Source organism: Gopherus flavomarginatus, chromosome 1 (assembly GCF_025201925.1).
Source record: "Gopherus flavomarginatus isolate rGopFla2 chromosome 1, rGopFla2.mat.asm, whole genome shotgun sequence".
Lineage (NCBI taxonomy): Eukaryota > Metazoa > Chordata > Testudines > Testudinidae > Gopherus > Gopherus flavomarginatus.
This window is the reverse complement of record NC_066617.1, coordinates 202,692,334-202,716,292: the sequence shown is the minus strand read 5'-3', so window position 1 is coordinate 202,716,292 and position 23,959 is coordinate 202,692,334. Positions and strand designations below refer to the sequence as shown.

At 44.4% G+C, this 23,959-nt stretch overlaps 1 protein-coding gene and 1 long non-coding RNA gene across 2 annotated transcripts; one reads left to right on the top strand and one right to left on the bottom strand.

Moving 5' to 3' along the window:
• Positions 1-3,774: 3,774 nt before the first annotated feature.
• LOC127037805 (uncharacterized) lies at positions 3,775-10,565 on the bottom strand. Its single transcript, XR_007770467.1, has 3 exons — positions 10,268-10,565; positions 5,558-5,985; positions 3,775-4,515 (listed from the first exon to the last, which is right to left on the bottom strand). It is a non-coding gene; the product is annotated as an uncharacterized LOC127037805 (long non-coding RNA).
• A 321-nt stretch (positions 10,566-10,886) lies between these two features.
• ATP5PO (ATP synthase peripheral stalk subunit OSCP) lies at positions 10,887-22,452 on the top strand. The gene is made up of 7 exons (XM_050929726.1): positions 10,887-10,990; positions 11,318-11,368; positions 14,027-14,137; positions 15,456-15,585; positions 15,815-15,927; positions 21,834-21,920; positions 22,264-22,452. Exons 1-7 carry the CDS (start codon positions 10,970-10,972, stop codon positions 22,375-22,377), a joined length of 627 nt encoding a protein of 208 aa, XP_050785683.1. The 5' UTR covers positions 10,887-10,969; the 3' UTR covers positions 22,378-22,452.
• Positions 22,453-23,959: the final 1,507 nt, after the last annotated feature.

Below are 23,959 nucleotides of genomic sequence, written 5' to 3'. Positions count from 1 at the left end.
GAATCTAGTTTATCCTAACTCATTAGACTTCAATAGTGCTTTCACAATATTGCATGCTAAAATCAATACAGTAGCCTTTGATTCATCTGATCCATTTAAGGACACATGGTTTCAACACCCCCATGCAGCAATGATACCGAAGGGCTGTCCTTTAGCTAGGACATGCAAGTGTAGCTGATGTTTGATTGCTTGTGGGCCTTTCCTACTAGGGGTAGGTCTTCCTCATTTGTGAGTCTGACTGAGACGATGCATGCCTCCCTTGTCACAGCCCATGGAGATGGTTCATGGGGACAGGTTGTACGTGGTAGATAAATGACACTGTGTACTGGGTCAAACATCACCCAGTCCTCTCACCACATGGTGATGGCTCATGAGCTCCAGTGTCTGTGCATATTTTATATTGATTAGATAAATGATCCCTGCATTAGGGGCAGCTTTCTTCTCCTTACACTTTTCTACCTGCATATACCCAAATGAGGGATGAAATGTCAGGCACAGACAAAATGAGGGGCATAAAGTTATAGAGAGAGGAGATTCCCTTGCTTTCAATCACTTTTTATATCTGAGGCTATTAGAGAGATAACGTGAGTGAGGTAATATCTTTTACTGGACCAAGTTCTGTTGGTGAAAGAGAAGCTTTTGAGATTACACAGAGCTCTTCTGAGGATAATAATTTTCAACGCATGCAGGAGCTGCCAATCCATCAAGCAGTGCTACCTTTTGTTCATGTCCAGGGCTGGCGCTTCCATTAGGCAACCCCAGGGCGCCAGGATTCGGGGGGGCAGCATTTTGTGCGCTCCCCAGGGGGCACATGGGAGCTTCCGGTTCCGCTCCCGTTGCGTCACCAAAGAAGGACCTTGTGCAGACGTGCCATGGAAAACAGCTCAATGACTGCAGCTGTCGCCTGTGGCATTTCGGTGGAGGGTCCTTCTTCGGCAGCACAATGGGAGCGGAACCAGAAGCTCCCACGTGCTCCGTGGGAAGCGCACAAAATGCCACCCCCCAAATTCTGCCTAGGGTGCCAGAAACCCTGGTGCCGCTCCTGCTCATGTCTTGCCTTATTTGGCATTTGAATTACAATGGAGACTTGCACAGCAATTTTTTTTTAATCCTGCTTCCATCCCACACAGCAATACTCCCTCCCACCAGCATTGTTTCTTGCAGTTTTAGCCTACTCCCATCCACAAAAAACATGGACTCTGCAAAAGCAGTACCCCTACACTCTGGATCTCCTCTCCCAGGAGAACCCCAATTCCCCACACCCTTGCCTCAGGGGCTACTGCCAGTTGTCATTTGGCCCCCTTTCTCTGCAACAAACTGCAGTCTGTAATAGCCACTCCTCACTGGCAAGGGGATTGGACTTGCTGCCTTTCTTGGCCCAGCTGTCTCCCCACAGCCCCAATATATCCTTTGGCCTTCAGCAAAGCCTCAGCCTAGGGACTCACCAGGTCAGAGTTCCCCAGCTCTGCCTACCCTTCCCCAGCATTGTTCTGCTTCAGGTACCCTGTTTCTCCCAGGCAGCTAGGTCCTTCTGACAGCTAGGCTAGAGTGAGACTGACTCAGCTCCGCCCTTAGCCCTTATATCAGGGCCAGCTGTGGCCCTGTGGGTGTGGCCACAGCTGTGGCTGCTCTTAACCCCTTTTCTAATTGAGTCCCAGCCACAGCCTTCTCCAAGGGCTGCTTTTAACCCCTGCTCTCCTGGAGTGGGGCAGCTGCCCCACTACAATAAATAATTATCTTTGACTCTTTCTTTCAAAGATTTCTTACTGCTTTTCAAGGAAGTGAATAAGACTTTATAGCATGTATATGCAGTGTGTCCTAAGAACACTCCTAATGCATTGACAATGGAAAAGATGTAAAAGAAATTTCAGAAGATCACAGTAGATGTCTCAGAATCCAAAATTCACCTTTATGCTTTTCAAGGTGATATCCAGATTTAATTCCTTTCTCACTTTCTGGCAATGCAGACATCACTCAACCTGCATCCGACGAAGTGAGTATTCACCCACGAAAGCTCATGCTCCAAAACTTCAGTTAGTCTATAAGGTGCCACAGGATTCTTTGCTGCTTTTACAGATCCAGACTAACACGGCTACCCCTCTGATACATCACTCAACCTAGTTTGGATGGAATAATATGATGACGTTAACATTCATGTATGAAAATATTATTGCAAGGGAACAGGATTTACATTTTCACACCAAATTTAGAAATATCATTCTTTGCACTGTAAATTTCAAATTTGTATTTAAACTACATATTTCAGAATTTTGTTTCATTACTTTACATACCCAATCTGTGATGGGTCTTTTGTCATCCCTGGCCAGTAGTATCTTGAGGTCAGCACAATTCTCGTTTTGACTACTCCTTGATGTCCATCCTGTGGACAGTGATGATACTGTTCAAAGAGCTGTAGGGCTTTTGACATTGTGTGCACATTGAGAACCTTTCTTCCTTTTGCAGCATGGAAAAGTGTCCCTCTGCTAATCAGAGAAGATGGAAACATGATGATGACATCAAGTGTTGCACTTAAGCAATTATCAGATATTTTCAAATCATAGATTCACTATAAGTGCTGAAGGATAAATAGTCATGGCAGGATAGTTATCTCACTGAAGAATGCTTAAGTGGAGACACTTGAGGTGTTTACCACAAGGTAAGTAAGCACGGTTAACAGTGCACTTTTGTATGGGTTCACTAATCCTATGTTATCCCATAGTAAAACTAAAGTAGCTTATGCCCATGATGTTTATAGCTCAGAAAAACATAAGTGGCACTGTATGACAAGCTGCCTAGGCAACATCGTCACAATATCTATTAGATAAAACTTGATAAAAAAAAAAACTTTCTGGAGCAGAGAGTGTTACCTGGGGTTCTTTCAACCCAAAGCTCTTGGTAACTTTACTCTGTGCGAGGAGGTGTCAGGAAATAAATCAGGGGAGACACGGCCATCCGACCAATAGATGGCTGGCACAAACAGGACAACACAAGAGTGCTTTCACTTAAAGCTAAACTTTACTAGTCTCAAGCACTTACACATGTCTGCAACAAGTCAGTAAAACACCCCCAACCCTTGATACTTACCAAAGCTGAGTGTGGCTCTTGAGTGGCACAGCGGCAGGCTTCCGATGGTCCGTCTGCCAGTGTGGACTGTAAGATGTATCCAGAGGCAGAGTCCAAAAGAGTCTCCAAACGAGTCCAACTGTCTCAAGCTTTTCTCCCTTATTTATACATTAGTAATAGAATGACATATCCCTTAAAGAAACCTTGTTAAGTAAGCAGTTTCAAGCAAGAGGTTCCTTCTGACTATTGATTAACCAGGTGTGGTTTTTCCAGAGTCTGCAGCTCTGAGACCCCAATAAACATTCCTGCTCTTTTTAAAATGCATGTATCAACAACTTCAACACCAGTCTTATCAGGAAGGACAAGGGGTCAAGCTGCCCTTTCCGTGGCACCCAAAACCCCCTCCCCTCCTGCCTTGGTCAAGTTGAGTTTGCTGAATGATCAATTTACAGCTTGCTGACTAGGTTGCTTTTTAACAATAAGCCATAGGTCTTGGCTACACTGGTGCTTTACAGCACTGCAACTTTCTCGCTCAGCGGTGTGAAAAAACACACCCCTGAGCGCAGCAAGTTACAGCGCTGCAAAGCGCCAGTGTAAACACTGCTCCGGCACTCCCAGTGCTGTAAACTAATCCCCAGGAGGAGGTGGAGTACCTGCAGCACTTGGTGCTGCAACCATACTTGCACTTCAAAGCGCTTCCGCGGGAGCGCTCCCACGGCAGCGCTGTATGGCTGCAAGTGTAGCCATACCCTTAGTGGTTTTAGGCACTTTACTGGTTTGCCAAAGTCTCCCCATACAAGAGGACCAAGCTCACATTTCTGTGTTTTCAGGACTATTTAGAAAACATTCCACAGAGCTGAATTTCAGGGTTATTATATGTAAAACCCTGAATGAAAGTCTGAGTATTTTTTATTATTCCCTTTCCACTGCAGAGCAGGTCATACAGTTTATTAGCAAAGAAAACATTGAAAGTAGTGTAAAGCATTATAAATAGTATTTGAAATACTTATGAGTTCCCTTTGAAAACAAGCTAATAGGCAGAAAATCTACCTTTGTGCTTTATACGGACTTCCCCCTTTTGTCATTGTACACAAGGTTTCAACACAAAAATTACACTTCTGTACCATGGCGCATGCATGTCAGCGCATTGCTCTCTGATCTTATTTTTGAGACATTTCTTTGAGCCTTTTCTCTCACTGCTAAAACTCAAGTGCCTTGTCCTCATTGTGTTGTTACTTCAGAGTAGCTCAAACACCTTTGTTATTGCAAGGTGATAAAAAAATCAGACTTTTTTAGCAGCGAGAAAAAGGCCTATGTCTGTGTAATGTGGACATAATATATACTGTACACATCTGGCTTCTTCAGTTGATAACAACAACAGCTCCTCCTTCTTTTCAAGATTCCTCAGTGTTGTCACCAAATGCAGCCCTCACAGCAGACGTGTGCTTGCTCCTGCAGGGAAAAAGAGCCACTAATGTGACATGGCTGTGATAAGATGATTTATTTATAACATTTCCCCCCTTGAGACCTGATTGGCTCAGCTATTGTGACCTGCCAGATGGATTGCCCACCACAAAATCTGTCTATGCAAACACACACACCAAAAGAAAAGCATGTCTAGTAACTGCCACACCCTACTTCTTGATGTTTCTGGGGGTACTGATAGTCCTGCACTCTGCACATGTGCAGACACACAACATGACAGAGTTATAAGTGAGTTGAATACATCTTTCTTGCAGTCTATCAGACTGTGTCCTCACACCTTTGGGCAGCGGTCCCCAAACTTTTGATGGTTACGCTCCCCTTACCCCTGTTGGACCCCTCCTTCCCCCTCTCAGCCACCCTGAGCCATGGCCGGGAGCGGGGCTGTGGCTCCAGGGATGGGAGGACGCAGACAGGGGTAAGGGGGCTGGGGCTGCAGCTGGGAGAGGGAGCAGAGCTGCAGCCAGACTGTGGTGGGAGCCTGAAGCTGGGCCAGTGGCCAGATATGGCACCACTCCCAGCCTTGCCCACAGGCCAGGAACAGAGCTGCGGCCAGCAGCTGCATCTGGGGACAGGGTGAGGTGCACACAGGGCCGGGAGCCAGAGATGCGGCTGGAGGTCAGACTGGAGCAGAGCTGGGAGCAGGGAGGGGCTGGGTGGAACTCCCTCCCCACCCCCAGCTGGTCCAGCTCCGCTTTACGCGCGCGCGCACACACGCACACGCACACGCACACGCACACACACACACACACACACACACACACACACTCAATGATCCTCCATGCCCCCTTGGGGGGGCGTGACCCACACTTTGGGGACCTCTGCCACCGGAGCTATTGCAATCATCAACTCACAAATATTGCTATGGTAACTTAAGAAAGTTGTAAGGGACAACATTCTGTAACCCACTAACGTTGCTTTGTTCTTTTCTGACTGGAGAGGTATAACAGGCCACTGAACATGGAATGGTCTCTTACAATCTGTGTACTTATAATAAAGAAATCTATTCCACCTTGTATTTAGTTGAGAGACCTCTGACTGACCGGTAGCAATCTGGTGTTGCAAGTTTCCACAGTCTAACCTATATTCGCTTCTCTACCGTCAGTGCAGCTCTCATTTTGACGAGTTCAGCACCACAGATCCAGGAATGTGACCTTGAGCATCCAAAAGTTCTGCAGGCACTGCTCATCCCAAACCTGCATTACTATGCGATCCATCCCACCACTTGGAACTTGTTTCTCAGGCCCAGAACCATCTGCAGCTGCTCCATGAATGCCACCAACAAGCTGAACTGGTTGTCGCTATGTCCCACAGCAATCTCTTCTGCACAGAATCATCTCCCCCACGTCTATTCTTGAGGGTCAACAAACGCTGCAGGATGGCACACCCTGGCTTGCAGTGCTCATGACAATAGTGCAGAGATATGCAGGTTCCATGCTTCTGTCAGAGATAGCAGACAATGAGGAGGGCCACATGGGTTTGTGGGATTTAGGAAAAAAGGTGAAAAATTATGTACAATTTTACATATAAAGTTAGGGGACGGTGTACACTGCATTATGGGAAGTTGATCCCAGTCACCCCTGTGCTATCCATTTGGGCCCCACCTTGTGTTGCCAAAACTTCCTAAAGTGCTGGACAGTAGCGAGTTGCACAGTGGGCTACATATCCATGCTGCACCACACTCTGAATCGATATAAGAGCATCTGATAAGTATGCTCACCGCTGACACAACGAGTCAAGTAGGCATGTACACAAGTGGCATACTAATTGTGGCCACTCTGTGCTGATGTAACTTAAGTTAACATAAGTTTGTAGAGCAGATATGGCAAAATGTTTGGGAGAGGTAACAGGAAAAGTATGAATCTGGATCAAGATTCATTCAGGTGTTAAGGCTCCTGCTTTTGTGGAACTGGGCCTACTGCACCCTAAAGACTCTGGAACAAAGAGGCAAATAAAAAGAACCCAATATCATTTATTCTTCTAAAATTTCATTACTTGAGGGTGTAGAACTCATGATTTTTGGATTCCTGTGGTTGCCAAGCTATGCTGGGGTTGGAGATGTGTGTTCGTTATGTTGTAAAGGCCAAACCTATAACTGGTTTCAAAAAAATTATTGGATCAGTTCCTCAGGATAAGTCCATCAATGGCTGTTAGCCAAGATGATCAGGGATGCAACTCCAAGCTCTGAGTGTCCCTAAACCTCCGACTGACATATGCTGGGAGTGGATGACAGGGGATGGGTTACTTGATTGCCTGTTCTGTTCATTTCCCCTGCAGCACCTGGCATTGACCACTGTCGGAAGACAGGATACTGAGCTAGAAGGACCATTGGTCTGACCCAGAATGGCCATTCTTATGTTCAGCAAAAATTATAGTAGATTTTTGCCTTTAAGAAGGATTTAATACGAGATCGTATACGACCCTAATTGAATATTTGAGAATCAAGTTCTACACACAAGTAATGACATGCAAAAAAGCACTAAGGGCTAGACTGAGAGGCAAAATAACAGTTGCAAAAGGCAATCCCCATTGGTGGATCAAATGAAAACAAAGTTTTGACACCAGACCAGGAAATCAGTCAGACTGGAAGCCACAATGATCCAACAGAATGAAGTTGTGCCATAAAAAGAAGAAGAAAAAGTTAAAATTAAAAACTCCAAATTAAAAATCACAGTAAAGACCATAGCAAGTGCTTTACGAATAACACATATGTCATTGCTATACCCACCAGCAACTATTTACTTATAAAGATTTTCAATAAGTATTTGCTATTAAAAATTGGTGCCGATTCTGTGGGTCCTCCAGGGCTGGAGCACACATGGAAAAAAATTAGTTGCTGCTTGGCACCCACCAGCAGCCAGCTATTCTACAGTGTGCAGGAGGTGCTGGAGGGGAAACGGGACAGAGTATGCTTGCGGGAGGGAGTGGAACAGGGGAGGGAAGAGGCAGGGTGGGATGGGGGCTTGGGAGAAGGGGTAGAGTGGGGGTGGGGATTTGGGGGAAGGGGTCGGGTGAGAGTGAATCTAGGGTAGAGCAGGGGGGTTGAGCACCACTAGGGCCCGGAGGAAGCCAGTGCCTGTGGTTATTAAAATATAAATTAAGTAGCCCAATGACATGCATCTGCACAATGATAACAAAGGTGAACAATTAAAAGGAACAAAACTATGTTTAAAATGGATTACAAAGAAGGGGGTGCAATTCAGGGAATTCAGCAAAGACAAATTTGTGAATTGCTATGAGACTTTATGTAGACATATAAACTGATACTCAAAATGTGTGGCACACAATTTTGACAGGGTATATGTAAACCAGTTCATTGAATTAAGTGTCCTGTAGCACCTCCATACGTTACAGCAGATAGAGAGGAGCTGCAGTGTCTAGGCATTGGGTTGCCTGTGCCTTTAAGACCCTAGCCCTGGGAAGCAGGTGCTGACACATACTGTCCTGTGAGAGGAGAAACAAAAAAGTCTAGGGTGACCAGGTGTCCGGTTTTCAACTGGAATACCCGATTGAAAAGAGATTCCGGCAGCTCCATTCAGCACTGTTGACCGGGCTGTTGGCTGTCCAGTTGGCGGCACTGTACAGTGGGGCTGGCAAGCTCCCTGCTAGCATCCATACCGCACAGCTCCCAAAAGCAGCAGCATATCCCCCCTCCAGATCCTATGTGTAGGGGTAGCCAGGGGGCTCCGCACGCTGTCCCCGCCCCAAGCACCACCCCTGCAGCTCCCATTAGCTGGGAACCGTGACCAGTGGGAGCTGTAGGGGTGGCGACTGCAATGGGGCAGTGCGCAGAGCCGCCTGGCCACACCTCCGCATAGGAGCTGGAGTGGGGATATGCCACTGCTTCCAGGAGCTGCTTGAGGAAAGCGCTACCCAGAGCCTGCGTCCCTGCGTCCCGTGCCCCAACTCCCACCCTGGAGTCCCCTCCCACATTCAGAACCCCCCAGCCCCAGCCCGGAGCCTGCTCCTGCACCCCAAACTCCTCAGCTCCAGCCCCACCCAGAGCTCACACCCCCAGCTGGAGCCCACCCCCCTCTGCACCCCAACTCCCTGTCCCAGTCCTGATCCCCCTCTCACCCTCCAAACCCCTCGGTCCCAGCCTGGAGCCTCCTCCTGCACTCCAAATCTCTCATCCCTGGCCCCACCCCAGAGCCCACGCCCCCAGTCAGAGCCTGCACCCCTCCTGCATCCCCAATCCCCAGCCCAGTGAAAATGAGTGAGGGTGCGGAAGAGTGAGCAACAGAGGGAGGGGGATGGAGTAAGCAGTGGGTGGGACCTTAGGAAAGGGGAAGGGCATGGGGCAGGGCCTTGGGGAAGTGGCAGGGCATGTGGGAGGCAAGGGTGTTTGGTTTTGTACTATTGGAAAGTTGGCAACCCTATAAAAGCTCCTCTACTGCCCCCCCCCCCACATTTTTGCCACCATGGTTAAACAACAAAGTAGAAGCAGCAGTGAGAGGCAAAAAGGCATCCTTTAAAAAGTGGAAGTTAAATCCCAGTGAAGAAAATAGAAAGGAGCATAAACACTGGCAAATGAAGTGTAAAAATACAATTAAGAAGACCAAAAAAGAATCTGAGGAACAGTTAGCCAAAGACTCAAAAAGTAATATCAATTTTTTTTTAAGTACATCAGAAGCAGGAAGCCTGTTAAACAACAAGTGGGGCCATTGGACGATCGAGGCGCTAAAGGAGCACTCAAGGACGATAAAGGCCATTGCTGAGAAACTAAATGAATTCTTTGCATTGATCTTCACAGTTGAGGATGTGAGGGAGATTCCCGAACCTGAACCATTCTTTTTAGGTGACAAATCTGAGGAGCTGTCCCAGATTGAGGTATCATTAGACAAGGTTTTGGAACAAATTGATAAATTAAACAGGAATAAGTCACCAGGACCAGATGGTATTCACCCAAGAGTTCTGAAGGAACTCAAATGTGAAATTTCAGAACTACTAACTGTAGTCTGTAACCTATTGTTTAAATCAGTTTCTGTACTAGATGACTGGATAGCTAATGTGACGCCAATTTTTAAAAGGGGCTCCAGAGGTGATCCCAGCAATTACAGGCCTGTAAGCCTGACTTCAGTACTGGGCAAATTGGTTGAAACTATAATAAAGAACAATATTTTCAGACATATGGATGAACATAATTTGTTGAGGAAGAGTCCACATGGTTTTGTAAAGTGAAATCATGCCTCACTGATCTACTAGAATTCTTTGACGGAGTCAACAAGCATGTGGACCAAGGGGATCCAGCGGACATAGTGTAGATTTTCAGAAAGCCTTTGACAAGGACCCTCAACAAAGGCTCTTGTGCAAAGTAAGCTGCTACGAGATAAGAGAGAAGGTGCTCTCATGGATTAGTAACTGGTTAAAAGATAGAAAATAAATGGTAGGTAGAAACGGTCAGTTTTCAGAATGAAGTGAGGTAAATAGTGGTGTCTCCCAGCGGTCTGTTCCGGGATCAGTCCTATTCCAACGTATTTATAAATGATCTGGAAAAAGGGGCGAACAATGGGGTGGCAAAATTTGCAGATGACAAAAAATTACTCAAGATAGTTAAGACCAAGGCAGATTGCGAAGAGTTACAAAAGGATCCCTCAAAACTGGGTGACTGGGCAACAAAATGGCAGATGAAATGTAATGTTGATAAATGCAAAGTAATGCACATTGGAAAGCGTAATCCCAACTATACATATAAAATGATGGGATCTAAATTAGCTGTTACCACTCAAGAAGGAGATCTTGGAGCCTTGTGGATAGGTCTCTGAAAACATCCACTCAATGTGCAGCGACAGTCAGAAAAGCTAACAGAATGTTGGGAATCGTTAAGGGATAGCGAATCGGACAGAAAACATCACGTCGCCGCTGTATAAATCCAGAGTGCGCCCACATGTTGCACACTGTGTGCAGTGTGGTGGCCCCGTCTCAAAACAGATGTACTGGAACTGGAAATGGTTGGGAAAAGGGGAAACTGAAACACTCAGGGGCACAGAGCAGCTGCCACGTGAGACGAGAGTAACAAGACTGGGGCTTTCAGCTGAGACAAGGGGGGGGGGCAGTCGCTCTGCGCACGCTCAGTACAACCCAAGCAGAACATTCCCTCAAGGAGACGTTTCTACACCACACCGGCGTGGCGGGGTGAGACCGCCTCGGGGGTTCCGGGCCCAGCTCACGTTTCCGGAGGGGCTGACTTATGGTGCCCCGTGCTGACGCTATTTCCACTCACCGCTTGGAGTCACATCCCTTCCCCTCCCTCTCCCCCTCCCCCTCCCCGTGCGGCGGCGCTCGCTGACAAACTACAATTCCCAGGAGCGGGCGGGGCCCCAGGACTCGCTTTCCCGGCGTGCCCCGCGGCAGGGTCTGGGTAGTAGTGCGCACGCGTCCTAGCCAGCGCCGAGCGAGGTTTGACCTAGAGCGGCAGGAGACAATGGCGGCGGCCGCGGGGCAGGTGACCGACAGCGGAGCCGGGCTCGCGGGGACCCGAGCGGGAAGGGGCCGGGCCGGGCCTCACCGCCCCGGGGTCCGTGGCTCCTCGGCCGGGCCCGGCGGTCGGTCGGTCGCTCCCCCCGAGCGTGTCCGCGGGGGGCTCCCGGACTCCTGGGTTCTCTCCTGGCTGGGGCGCCCGGCGGGCGGGCGGGACTCGGGTTCGGCCTGTGGCCGCGGGGCTCGCTCAGGCCCGGGAGGCGCCCGGCGAGCCCGTGGCCCAAGCGCGGGTGTTTTTCCTCCTGACTCACCTTCTTGCTGAGGGAAATTAACCCCCCCCCTTGTCTTCTAGCTGCGCTTCTTCAGCACCTCCCTCGCCAGGCCGGCGTCCCAGCTGGTAAAGGTAGGGTCGCTTACAAGTGTTTGGTGGTGCAGGGAGTTCCGCGGGGCAATTTCAGCTGGTTCATGTTGGATACTTGTCGCGTACTGTTATGCCCGGGCTTTGCTGTTGCTAGTCGAAGAAGTTATCGCACCTTCCTAGGAAGTGTCCTTAACTTAGTTTCACAGGAGGCACAAATGCGGTATTGTTGGTTCAGTGTGTACTGAGTTGGCTGTCTCTGCACAAAGTGTGAATCCCAAGAGTGTGTCTGCCTCATTTACCTGAAAAACCAGTGATTTGGAGCCATCACATTTTTTTAATTGCTCCCTTACAGCTCCGCTCCAGCTCCACACAAAAACCTACTGGTCTGTGCTCCAGCTCCGGGGTCCAAGCTCCAAAGCCCTGTGAAAAACTACGCTGCAGTTAATTGAGACATCTCTCTTGGAATACATTGAAGCCCCTTGATTACTTCTCTTCATAATGCAAATATAATTCTATTTAATTAGAATGCCTATAGGTTACTTACCCCTGGTCTACACTGCGGGGGAAATCAATCCAGGGCTGCCCAGAGGGGGAAGGCAAGTGGGGCAATTTGCCCCGGGCCCTGCAGGGGCCCCCACGAGAATATAGTATTCTATAGTATTCCAACCTTTTTTTATGGAAGGGGCCCCTGAAATTGCTTTGCCCCAGGCCCCCTGAATCCTCTGGGTGGCCTGAATCAATCTAAGTTACACAACTTCAGCTACGTGAATAACGTAGCTGAAGTTGATGTACTTAGATCTACTCACCATGGTGTTTTCACTGTGGTGAGTTGACAGCAGATGCTTCCTATCAACTCCACCTGCACCTCTCGCTCCAGTGGTGTACTGAAATCGACAGGGAGCACTCAGCAGTCAATTTATCATGTCTGGACTAGACGCAATAAATCGACCCTTGCTGGATCGATCATTGCCTGCTGGGATAACTCAGTGGCTTGAGCATTGGCTTGTTAAACCCAGGGTTGTGAGTTCAATCCTTGAGGGGGCCATTTAGGGAACGGGTAAAAATCTGTTTGGTGATTGGTCCTGCTCTGAGCAGGGGGTTGGACTAGATGACCTTCTGAGATCCCTTAACCCTGATATTCTATGATCCAGCAGATAATGTAGACAAGCCCTGTTAGTGATGCTAATGTGTTATTTTCAAGGTGGTTATTTTTGTTTCAGTTCCTCTTATGGTTCTGATGTGTGGGAGAATGCCTGAAATATCTTACCACGTGCCAGTTCTTGGCTATTCATTTTTGTTCGTTACCTGTACAGTTAGTTTGCATGAATCTCACCTGCCCTATCTTTTGGCATGGGGTATGACAACAGATCCTTTTTCTCAGTGTAGATTGTGCTGCCTCCTTAATCCTGTGGGGTCTATCCAGTACCAGTACAGTTTCGCTGCATCTCTGTAGCTTCCAGTGTAGCAGCAGTAGTAGAAATAAGTCTCTTCTATCAAAACAGGAATTCCTTTTAAAGATGGTAAAAGCTTTTTACCAGGGCTTCCTGCTCAAAGTGATTTGAGTGAAAACAAGACTGCTGCAACCTTTTTAACATTAACTAATTCATACTGTTTTAAATATGAGAAGCTCAATGGGAAGTTAAACTTTTTGATTATACCAAAGGCATCCCAAAGAGCTATTGAGAAAACTGAGATAAATATTTTATCTACAGGGGGTCAAGATTTTTTCAAGTGACTAGTGATTTTTGTGTGACTATCTTAACATGCATTAACAGGCCCAAACTCTGACAGTGAGTGTTCACTAGTTTCTGAAAATCAAACTCCTTCAAGGTGTTTCAAGATGGGCACCCAAAATGACTAATCTCTTGAAAATCCTAGTTTAGTGCAGTGGCATAATTAGCAGCTGTCACACACTATCTGTTGTCAGACCCAGTCAAACTGCTATTGACGTTGATGGGAGTTTAGTTGACCTTTCCACTATAATTGGGCAGAAAGGCAGCTGGTTCTGGCCAATGAGAACAAAAGACAGAAGAGAGAGGGCCCAGGTGTTCTGTTTGCTTGGGACCAAAGAAGGAGGACAGAGGAGGGATTGAGATATAGAGTGGCTGGCTGGAAGGAGATATCTTCTGGACTTGGGTCAAAGAGCAGCCTGAGCCACCTGGTTGCATGGTGCTGAGACTTTCTAGGCTTGAGGGCCCTGAGAACTGCCTGTGCTGTGCTCAGATACACAATAAACTCTTCCGTTTTATGCTGACAGTCACTGTGGGGTGGCATTGTTCCCTCTGGGTGTGGAGGCCTCGTGGGTCCAGTGTGAGTGGACTCCCTGATGGGGCTCACGAGAAAGAAATCTCAGAGGTATGGTGCCAGGGGGGCCTAATCCCAGAGAATGAGTGCAGCCCTCCATGGCCTTTTGTTTAATTTCATCCAAAAAGCACAGAGCGCTAAGTCACTCATATCACCTATTCCATGAATAGTCCACCCCCCCCCCCAATAAATCAATCAATAAATAAATAGCATCTAGGCAACTGGGCTTTTAAAAGCTCTTATTTTTGTGTGTTTGTATTTGTGGTAGGTCAATACCTTTAAGGGTAGGTTGTCTTTCAAGAGGAAAGTCGTGCATCTCCTGATGTTAAACTTGCTTGGAGTTAGTGACTCCTAATGCTTCAGACAGTTACTAATTTGACTTCTCTGTTTTTCAAGCCTCCAATCCAGGTTTATGGACTAGAAGGTCGCTATGCTACTGCTCTCTACTCTGCTGCTTCTAAGCAGAAAAAACTGGACCAGGTCGAAAAGGAGCTTAGTCGAGTATTGGTGAGTAGGTCTTGTACAGTTACTTCTCTAAACAATTTAAAATTAAGTTTTAAATTAAGTGTTGTGGAAATGGCTTTTCTTATACTGTTTTCCCCCCTTTTCAGTTATGGAGGAGGAATTTCTCAGTCTTTAGCAAATCCTAAACATTGCAAATTTAAAAACATCACATTTTTATATAGACGATATCAGGGGTTGGCAGCCTTTCAGAAGTGGTGTGCCGAATCTTCATTTATTCACTCTAATTTATAGTTTTGCGTGCCGGTAATGCATTTTAACCTTTTGAGAAGGTCTCTTTCTATAAGTCAATAACATATAACTAAGCAATTGTTATATGTAAAGTAAATAAGGTTTCAAAATGTGTCAGAAGCTTCATTTAAAATTAAATTAAAATGCAGAGCCCCCTAGACTGGTGGCCAGGACCCAGGCAGTGTGAGTGCCGCTTTTGGCACATGTGCCATAGGTTGCCTACCACTGGAATTTGATTGGTATTAAACACATGCTGTTGCTTTTCTGGTCTAGTTTTCAGTGCTGACCCTTGCCTTAATAGAAAATGTGAAGAGTCGTGTTTGAAAGAGGTTTATGTTAATGCAAACTAGATACCTTTTTGGCTTGTGCCAGCGATGTCCATGCAAGACAGCTAAGAGCACAACATTTAGGTGTGTTCTACAATTCACACCCCCAGAGTCCACACTGTGGGGCAATGCAGATATAGCCTTTGTGGTGTTTGGGGTTTTTTTAATCTACACTTTCACATTTGCATAGTTTGGTTATCTTCACTTGCTGGCTTTTTAGTACCTGGGGGCAGGTCTACACTAAAAACACTGCAGCTGTGCCACTGTAGTGCTTTAATGAAGACACTCTCCACTGATGGACGAGAGAGAGCTCTCCCATCGGTATAATTAATCCACCTCTGCTTGAAGCAGTAGCTACGTTGGTGGGAAAAAGCTCTCCTGATGACATAGTGCTATCTACACAAGCACTGAAATCAGTATAATTAAGTTGCTCAGAGGTGTGGATTATTCACACCTCTGAGCAACATAATTATATTGCAATATTTCTGTAGTGTAGACTTGCCCGGGGATTTTTCATCATACTCTTCTATGCTTTGGCCATGGGAGATTTTCTCCTTGTATATCCAGCTTAGTAAGTCAGGAAAGAGTTATTAGATGTTTATAGAAGTTTCTACTCTGCTTTGAAACTTTCCATGTTCCTCTTCATTTAGTTAATGTAAACCTGTGCATTTTCCAAGGATGTGTAAAAATGGGTGCATCAGGTTTTCTATTGATGAGCATGTTACCTATGTTTTATCCTTTTTTAGACCCTTCTGAAGGACCCCAAATTGTCTAGTGTTGTCGTGAATCCTCATGTAAAGAGCGTAATTAAACAAAAAACCATAAATGATGCTTTAGTAAAAGAGAAATTGTCTCCGATCACTATCAACTTCATGAGTAAGTCATTGATATAAGTATAGTCTGAGCATTACGCTAGCAAATGTTAATTTTTCATGACCAAACCTACTTTCATTGTCTTAGACACTTAAGAAACTATGTAAAATGAAACTATTGAAGCATTTTGGTATTTGCTGTGGTTTGCTCTTTTGCATTCTTAACTCAGTTTGTATTGGATATTTTTTTCATATGTAACTTGTTTTAAACACTGCAATACCTCTTTTTCCAGAATTGCTTGCTGAAAATGGTCGTTTGCAACAGACTCCAGATGTAATTTCTGCTTTTGGAAAGATCATGAGTGCATACCGTGGGGAAGTGCTCTGCTCAGTCACCACTGCTAATGTAAGTTAGAAACATAAGTTCTGCGGGACTGGGCTTAATTGATGGTAGCTGCAAATGTTTTTGCTTAATTGCTCTAGGCAGCCTGAACAGGTTGAGCTCGGCTATGCTTGAGAAATGAACAGCACTGCATGTTCACCGCAATACCTGAATGAAAGTTACTTGTATACAGGCTTTCAGATCTCCAGCAACCATTGACCAGAAAACAAAACTGTTTTGCACTTTTTTCCTTAACTGACTTCAGTTGTTTCCCAGCGCTTACATAATTAACCATGAGCAGTATTGGGGACAAATGGTTGAGGAAAACCACAGGAGAAATTTATCAGAAATGGTAGGAAGACCTGCTCCTTTTGCTCTTGGTCTGTGGAAAATGGAAGTGGGAGGCTGCTCAAGTTTTGAGCCTCAGGTTGGAGAGCCAGTGGATCTTGCATTTTTACCTACAGGTCACTAGTTCGTCTGATGGGCAGTAACTAAATACTTCTAGTCTTGTCAGAGTGGACCACAAGCTTAATATGAGTCAGCAGTGTGATACTGTTGCAAAAAAAAGCAAACGTGATTCTGGGATGCATTAACAGGTGTGTTGTAAACAAGACACGAGAAGTCATTCTTCCGCTTTACTCTGCGCTGGTTAGGCCTCAACTGGAGTATTGTGTCCAGTTCTGGGCACTGCATTTCAAGAAAGATGTGGAGAAATTGGAGAGGGTCCAGAGAAGAGCAACAAGAATGATTAAAGGTCGTGAGAACATGACCTATGAAGGAAGGCTGAAACAATTGGGTTTGTTTAGTTTGGAAAAGAGAAGACTGAGAGGGGACATGATAGCAGTTTTCAAGTATCTAAAAGGGTGTCATCAGGAGGAGGGAGAAAACTTGTTCACCTTAGCCTCCAATGATAGAACAAGAAGCAATGGGCTTAAACTGCAGCAAGGAGATTTAGGTTGGACATTAGGAAAAAGTTCCTAACTGTCAGGGTAGTTAGACACTGGAATAGATTGCCTAGGGAAGTTGTGGAATCTCCATCTCTGGAGATATTTAAGAGTAGGTTAGATAAATGTCTATTAGGGATGGTCTAGACGGTATTTGGTCCTGCCATGAGGGCAGGGGACTGGACTCGATGACCTCTCGAGGTCCCTTCCAGTCCTAGAGTCTGAGGCCATGTCTACATCTAAAATTTTGCAGCGCTGGTTGTTACAGCTGTATTAGTACAGCTGTATAGGGCCAGCGCTGCAGAGTGGCCACACTTACAGCAACCAGCGCTGCAAGTGGTGTTAGATGTGGCCACACTGCAGCGCTGTTGGGCGGCTTCAAGGGAGGTTCGGGAACGCGAGAGCAAACCGCGGCGAAGCTGGTCTCCTTTCCCGGTTTGCTCTCGCGTTCCCCGAACCCCGAGCAAGCAGGTCTCCTTCCCTGAGGTTTGCTGGGTGGTTCCGGGAACGCGAGAGCAACCGGGAAAGGAGACCAGCTTCGCCGCGGTTTGCTCTCTCGTTCCCCGAACCCCGAGCAAGCAGGTCTCCTTCCCTGCGGTTTGCTGGGTGGTTCGGGGAACGCGAGAGCAAACCCGGGAAAGGAGACCAGCTTCGCCGCGGTTTGCTCTCGCGTTCCCCGAACAAGCAGGTCTCCTTCCCTGCGGTTTGCAGGGTGGTTCCGGGAACGCGAGAGCAAACCGCGGCGAAGCTGGTCTCCTTTCCCGGTTTGCTCTCGCGTTCCCGGAACCACCCAGCAAACCTCAGGGAAGGAGACCTGCTTGCTCGGGGTTCGGGGAACGCGAGAGCAAACCGGGGAAGGAGACCAGCTTGATTACCAGAGGCTTCCTCAGGTATGCTGGGATACCTGCTTATTCCACGGAGGTCAAGAAAAGCGCTGGTAAGTGTCTATATTTGATTACCAGCGCTGGATCACCAGCGCTGGATCCTCTACACCCGAGACAAAACGGGAGTACGGCCAGCGCTGCAAACAGGGAGTTGCAGCGCTGGTGGTGCCCTGCAGATGTGTACACCTCCTAAGTTGCAGCGCTGTAACTCCCTCACCAGCGCTGCAACTTTCTGATGTAGACAAGCCCTGAGTCTGAGTTTTGGTTCCTCCTAGGTTGCCAGCCAATGACTTTTCCTAGTAAATCTCTGAAAATCTAGGACTGGGCTATAATTAACTTTCTAGCCAGGCTAAATAATTCATTGCTTCCATTTCTTGTTTACAAAGTACACACAGCTCTCTGTATCCACATCTTCAGACATTAACACTGTTGTGAGCTGAAAGAACAGCCTAGTTAAATGTTCCCCGGAACACTGATGTTCCACACAATGTGAATAGGTGTTCTGTGAAAGAATCATAATTAGAAAAAAGTCTACAGTTTTTTTAATTTTAAATTTTGCATATTTGAAGCATAGTTTACAACTTCTTCTTTTTTTTCTTTTTTTTTTTGAATGAGTATAATTTAACATAAAACTCTTTCTGGTTTTTGATAGATCTCGTATTGAATATCATGGCGTAAAGAGAACGTGTCACGCAAGCATGTTGATGTCTACCCCTTTTGGGCACATTTCAGTTAGTGATGTCGTACCCCTTCCGCTCAAGGCTGCGCGAACTGCAGTGGTATGCACACACCATTCTCTTTACGCCATGTTGAATATAACATTCACTCAACACATTCAAACCTGTGGGTCTTTACCATGTGTGCGATAAGCACAACTAAACTAGCTTTGCTCAAAACAATATAAATGTGACAAACAAAATTTGACAAATCAGTATTTCTAAATATTGTTACTAAACCTAATCACCATGGATTTGTGGCTAAAAGAAGGAACTTTGAAACAAAAAGCAAGTTCTTCTGGTACTCCAACTGTGTCCGAAATAAACGAGCAAAATATTGTGATACTTCAAAGTGAGAATGAACAGTCGCAGTCTTTTGCTGCCGAAAAATCTGTTAGTACTAGTGAGTTATCCAATGTGAAAGAATTTCCACCGAAGTAGATCAAAAAACAAGAAGCAGGTGTTAAAAGACCGAAATGAAAGTTTTGTCTTTCGGTTTTGTGTGTGTTGGAAATAAAGATGTTCCTGATGCGCAGTGCGTTGTGTGCAACAAAATACTAGCAAAGAGTTCATTGGCTCCTGCTAAACTTCATAGGCATTTGGAAACCAAGCGTGCTGAATACAGAGACAAAGATATACGTCTTTTCAAGAGGAAGCATGACTCACTTGGAAATTGTAAACTTTCGATGATTAAAATTGCTAAAACAGACAACAAAAGTGCAACAAAAGCATCTTATCGAGTAAGTTACCGTATAGCACTTGCCGGAGAAGCTCACACTATTGGAGAACCACTTATCAAGCCTTGCGCAAAAGATATTGTAATGTGCATGTTGAGTGAGCAGTCTGGTAAAGAAATTGATGCTGTACAGTTGTCAGATAATACTGTACGCCTTATTAAAGATCTTGCCGATGACATAGAAAAAGAGCTAGTTTGCTGACTGAAAATTTGCCGTGAGTATTCATTGTAGCTAGATGAGTCCACTGACATTTCAGGACTTGCTGTGCTACTAGTATTTGTCCGCTGTAGCTTTAATAATAATATTGAAGAGGACCTGCTCTTATGTGAAGCTCTGCAAAGCAACACAGCTGGAGAAGAAATATGCAACTGCATCAACAATTTTATCAAAGCATGAAATTAGTTGGGGAAAATGTATTGATGTATGTACTGAAAGATGAAGGGAGCAGTAATGCGAATCGTAAGTGTGGCACCAAAAAGCACTAAGAGCCATTGTGTTCTACACAGACAAGCACTTGCAGTTAAAAACATACCAGCATATCTGAAAATTGTACTCAGTGAAGCAGTACAAATTATCAATTTTGTCAGGTCTCAACCACTTCAATCCAGGTTATTTAAAATTTTGTGTGAGAAAATGAGTAGTCAGCACAAAGTGCTTCTTTTACATATGGAAGTGAGGTGGCTATCCAGAGGAAAAACGCTTGTGAGGCTTTTTGAGCTCCGTTGTGAACTATTGGTATTCTTGAGATAATTCAGGATGAAAATTTAATGACTGTCTGACAAATTCCTCATGGCTAATGAGACTTGCGTATCTAGCAGATATTTGTGCAAAATTAAATGAAATTAATCTGTCGCTGCAAGGGAAAGAATGTGACTATTTTTACTACAATGGATAAAATTTTGTCATTAAAAAGAAACTGGAATTCTGGGCATTCTGGGTAGAACAGAATAACTTCAACAGCTTCCTTACAGTATCTGAATTTCTGACTGAAATAAATTCTACAGTCCATGAAGAAGTTTCCAGCACCATTTTACAGCACTTAAGTGACTTGCAGGCCTCTATTAGAATATTTTCCTACAACTACTGATGATGATGCTTGGGTTAGAAATCCGTTTGTAATTACAGCCAGACCAGTTGGTTATACTGTGCACGATTATGAAAGCCTAATTGACTTAATTTCTGATTCTGATTTGAAACAAAAGTTTAAGGATCTTCTGCTGAATAATTTTTGGAGCAGCCTAATAGAATAGTACCCTAATGTGGTTAAACGTGTCGTTCGAGTGCTCCTTCCTTTTGCTATAACTTATTTGTGTGAGACAGGATTTTCGTATTATACTGCAACAAAAACCAAATATAGGAGTAGACTTGATGCGGCACCTGACATGAGGATTCAACTTTCCAGCATTATTCCTAATATTAAGCAAATTTGTGATAGAAAAACGCAGAAACACCAATCTCATTAAATCCAAATTTGTATTTGTTTATAAAAATAGATTTTCCTAATAAAAAATATAATTTGTTTGGTGTTTGTGTGTATATATAAAAGCAGGTTTAAGTAGAACACTGTTTTTAATTTTGACTCTTGCACTTGATTTTTGTACTACTTTATATGCGCTTTGCAGTTAGAAATTGTTCAAGTTATTTTAAATTTGTATTTTTGCTTTGTTTTATAAAATATATTTGCGCATAAATCATGCAATTTATTTGAAAACCAAACTGCTACAAAATAATATAAGTGTTCCGTAATAGGCTAAAGTGTTCCGTGGCCAAAAAAGTTTGGGAAACGCTGGCCTAGTTAATGACTTACTGGACACATGAAAAGGCTTGCATGTGTGTTTGGGTGCACAAGTTCTCGTCTGTGCTCTAAGTTTCCGTGGCTAAAATTACCTCTCTTGTGCCCATACCTGCTCTTTTATGGCTTTTAAAGACACTGTCACGATTTATTTTTTCAATAACTTACCAGCAAAACAGCTAGAATCTAGAACTGTTGATGTTCTCTGCAAAATCTGCTCTGATTCCACTGTGGTCCCATCTCCATAGTAGGTGAATGGCTTACAAACATTCCTGACTGTGTCCTTTCTATATCCCTGTGAGGTAGGAAGGTATCCTCTCCATTTTGTAGATGGGGAACTGAGGTGACTGCCTAAGGTCATACAGGAAACCTATGGCAAAGCTGAGAATTGCAATCCAAAGAGCAGAGTCCCAGTTCAGTAATTTAACCATCTTTTCTATGTTCAATCTTTAGTACATGTTTGCAGCAGAAAATAAACCTTCACTGTATAACTAGGTACAGCTGTCTTGCTGATCGAAAACAGTCTCCATCAAAATGGAGTGTTGGCATATGGAGTTTTGACATTTCCTAAATGATATAACATCTATACATGTAATTAAGTAGAACTAAAACTAACCTGTCCAAGGCACAGCAAACAAATGCTACTTTTTATGCTCTCCTACATTCACTGTGTATTGCCCAAAAGTGTGGCTCATTGCTCTTTCTTCCTTTAGTCCTCCTCCAGTTGGTGTATTACGCTTGGGAATAGAAAATTCAGGTATTTTTTGCGCATTGGATATTTAAATACAGCCCTTCATTTTCTGTAGTTTTGATTTTGATTTTTTTTATTTCCCCTCCCCCAACCCATCCCACCCAAGCCCTTGGATGAGGCCGGCCTCGCTGAATTAAAAACAGCTTTGAGTGGCTTCCTGGCTAAAGGAGAAGTCTTGAAATTGGAGACCAAGGTAAGGACTAATGGCTTGTGAATAAATTCCATAAAGTGAAGCAATTTCTGTAACTAACAGGCGGATCTGAGGTACAGACTCCATTGAAAGATCTATTGTAAATATTTTTTTATGCATTTTAGTTTTTCTTGGTCTAGTAAAATTTAATATACATATTAAATTCTGCTTTTGATTATAAATGCAGTGGCATTTTTAATAACTAAACTTGCATCATAGTAACTGCAAGAACAAGATTACTATTAATTAGGCAAATTTTTTCTTTACTGCATAGAAAAGATTGACAATTGAATATTTGGCCAATGGATTTTGATTTAATAGATGTGTGTAACTTTCTTCTTCCTAGACTGATCCATCAATCCTGGGTGGAATGATTGTCAGCATTGGGGATAAGTATGCTGACATGTCAACAAAATCGAAGATTCAGAAACTGACCAAAATCATGAGAGATACCGTGTAACATCTTATCCAGCTGTTTTTCACAGTGAAACCTGTCAATCTATTATATGGAAACAATAAAATATTTCTCCTTCGATAGGCTGTAGTGTTTATTTAGAGCAGGGTAAGCAACCTATGGCATGGGCGCCGAAGGCGGCACACAAGCTGATTTTTCAGTGGCACTCACACTGCCCGGGTCCTGGCCACCGGTCCAGGGGGCTCTGCATTTTATTTAATTTTAAATGAAGCTTCTTAAACATTTTAAAAACATTTATTTACTTTACATATAACAGTAGTTTAGTTATTATAGACTTAGAGAGAGAGACCTTCTAAGAACGTTAATGTATTACTGGCACACAAAATCTTAAATTAGAGTGAATGAATGAAGACTCGGCACACCACTTCTGAAAGGTTGCCGACCCCGATTTAATGTAAGGTGATTAACTCTGAAATGCAACATTAGCTGCAGTAACCTCTCCAAAGTTACATGAAGAGCTTCAGTTACAGACCCCTGTTTAGCCACCCTGTAACTCTTGGTTTGGAAAATGGGCTTGACCTGAATCTAGCTATGTAACTCTGAAGGCAATGGAGAACATATTCTGTAAAAGTAGACAAATTGGTCAAACGGTTGAGTTGCACTACATTAGTTGTTATTCCTGTCTTTTAATCCGGGAACAGCGTTCATAGAGGGCACTACAAAGGTAAAGTGCTCTATAAATGTCAACAGATTACATTTGCTGTTGTATGAATCAGTCTGTTTTCAAAGACAGGAACAATGGAATGGTAAACAATGACCCGTTATCAAGGAGTTCTCAAACGGCCAAGTGCATAAACTTAGGTGGATGAGTTTTGGCTGAAACAGCTATCAAGTATATAATTTCCATTATACATTGTCTGTTATACATGTCAAACTACTGAATGTACAATTGTCTACAAATCTCAGTTGATACATTTTACTGAGACTTCCCACTTAAAGTATCTCAAGATTCAAAATCAAAATAATGTTGTAATGAAATATGCATTTCTTTGGACTTAAGGTTTATTTGGATATTCTGAGCTTTCAATTTTTTTTTAAATAGTAGATTTACCCTCTAAAAATCCATGACTTTTTTTATGTAAGTAACCTTAAATGGTTTTGGAAACAAATTTTAAATATACTTACCTCAGTTGTGAGATCACCTGTTTGAGATATCTGCTATTGGGTGCACCTGACTGATGCTGCTGAGAGAAGACACGGAATTGGCAATACTGCTCTGAGTTTGTTGCAGATGTACTAATTCTTCCTACAGCCCATACTCCTTTTTTCCTATTTAAATAAAAAGACAAGTGGAAATTAAATGGTTTAGTAATATTTGGAGTGAGTGGAAGGAGAGGATTGAGTTCTGTTAGAAGCAGGACACCCTGCCGAAACTGCTGCACTTCTTGAGTGGCAGGAGTTCTTCACTTACGCCTATCGCACCCGCACCCTACCCAAAAAAAAACCACAAGGGGAGACAGCACACTCAACTGCAGGCTGAGGGAGCTCCTTTTTCTCTGCAGTGAGTGCCACTGAGAAATCCAGAACCAGCCATGTCTACCTATTAGGATAAAGTAAGGCCCGCAGT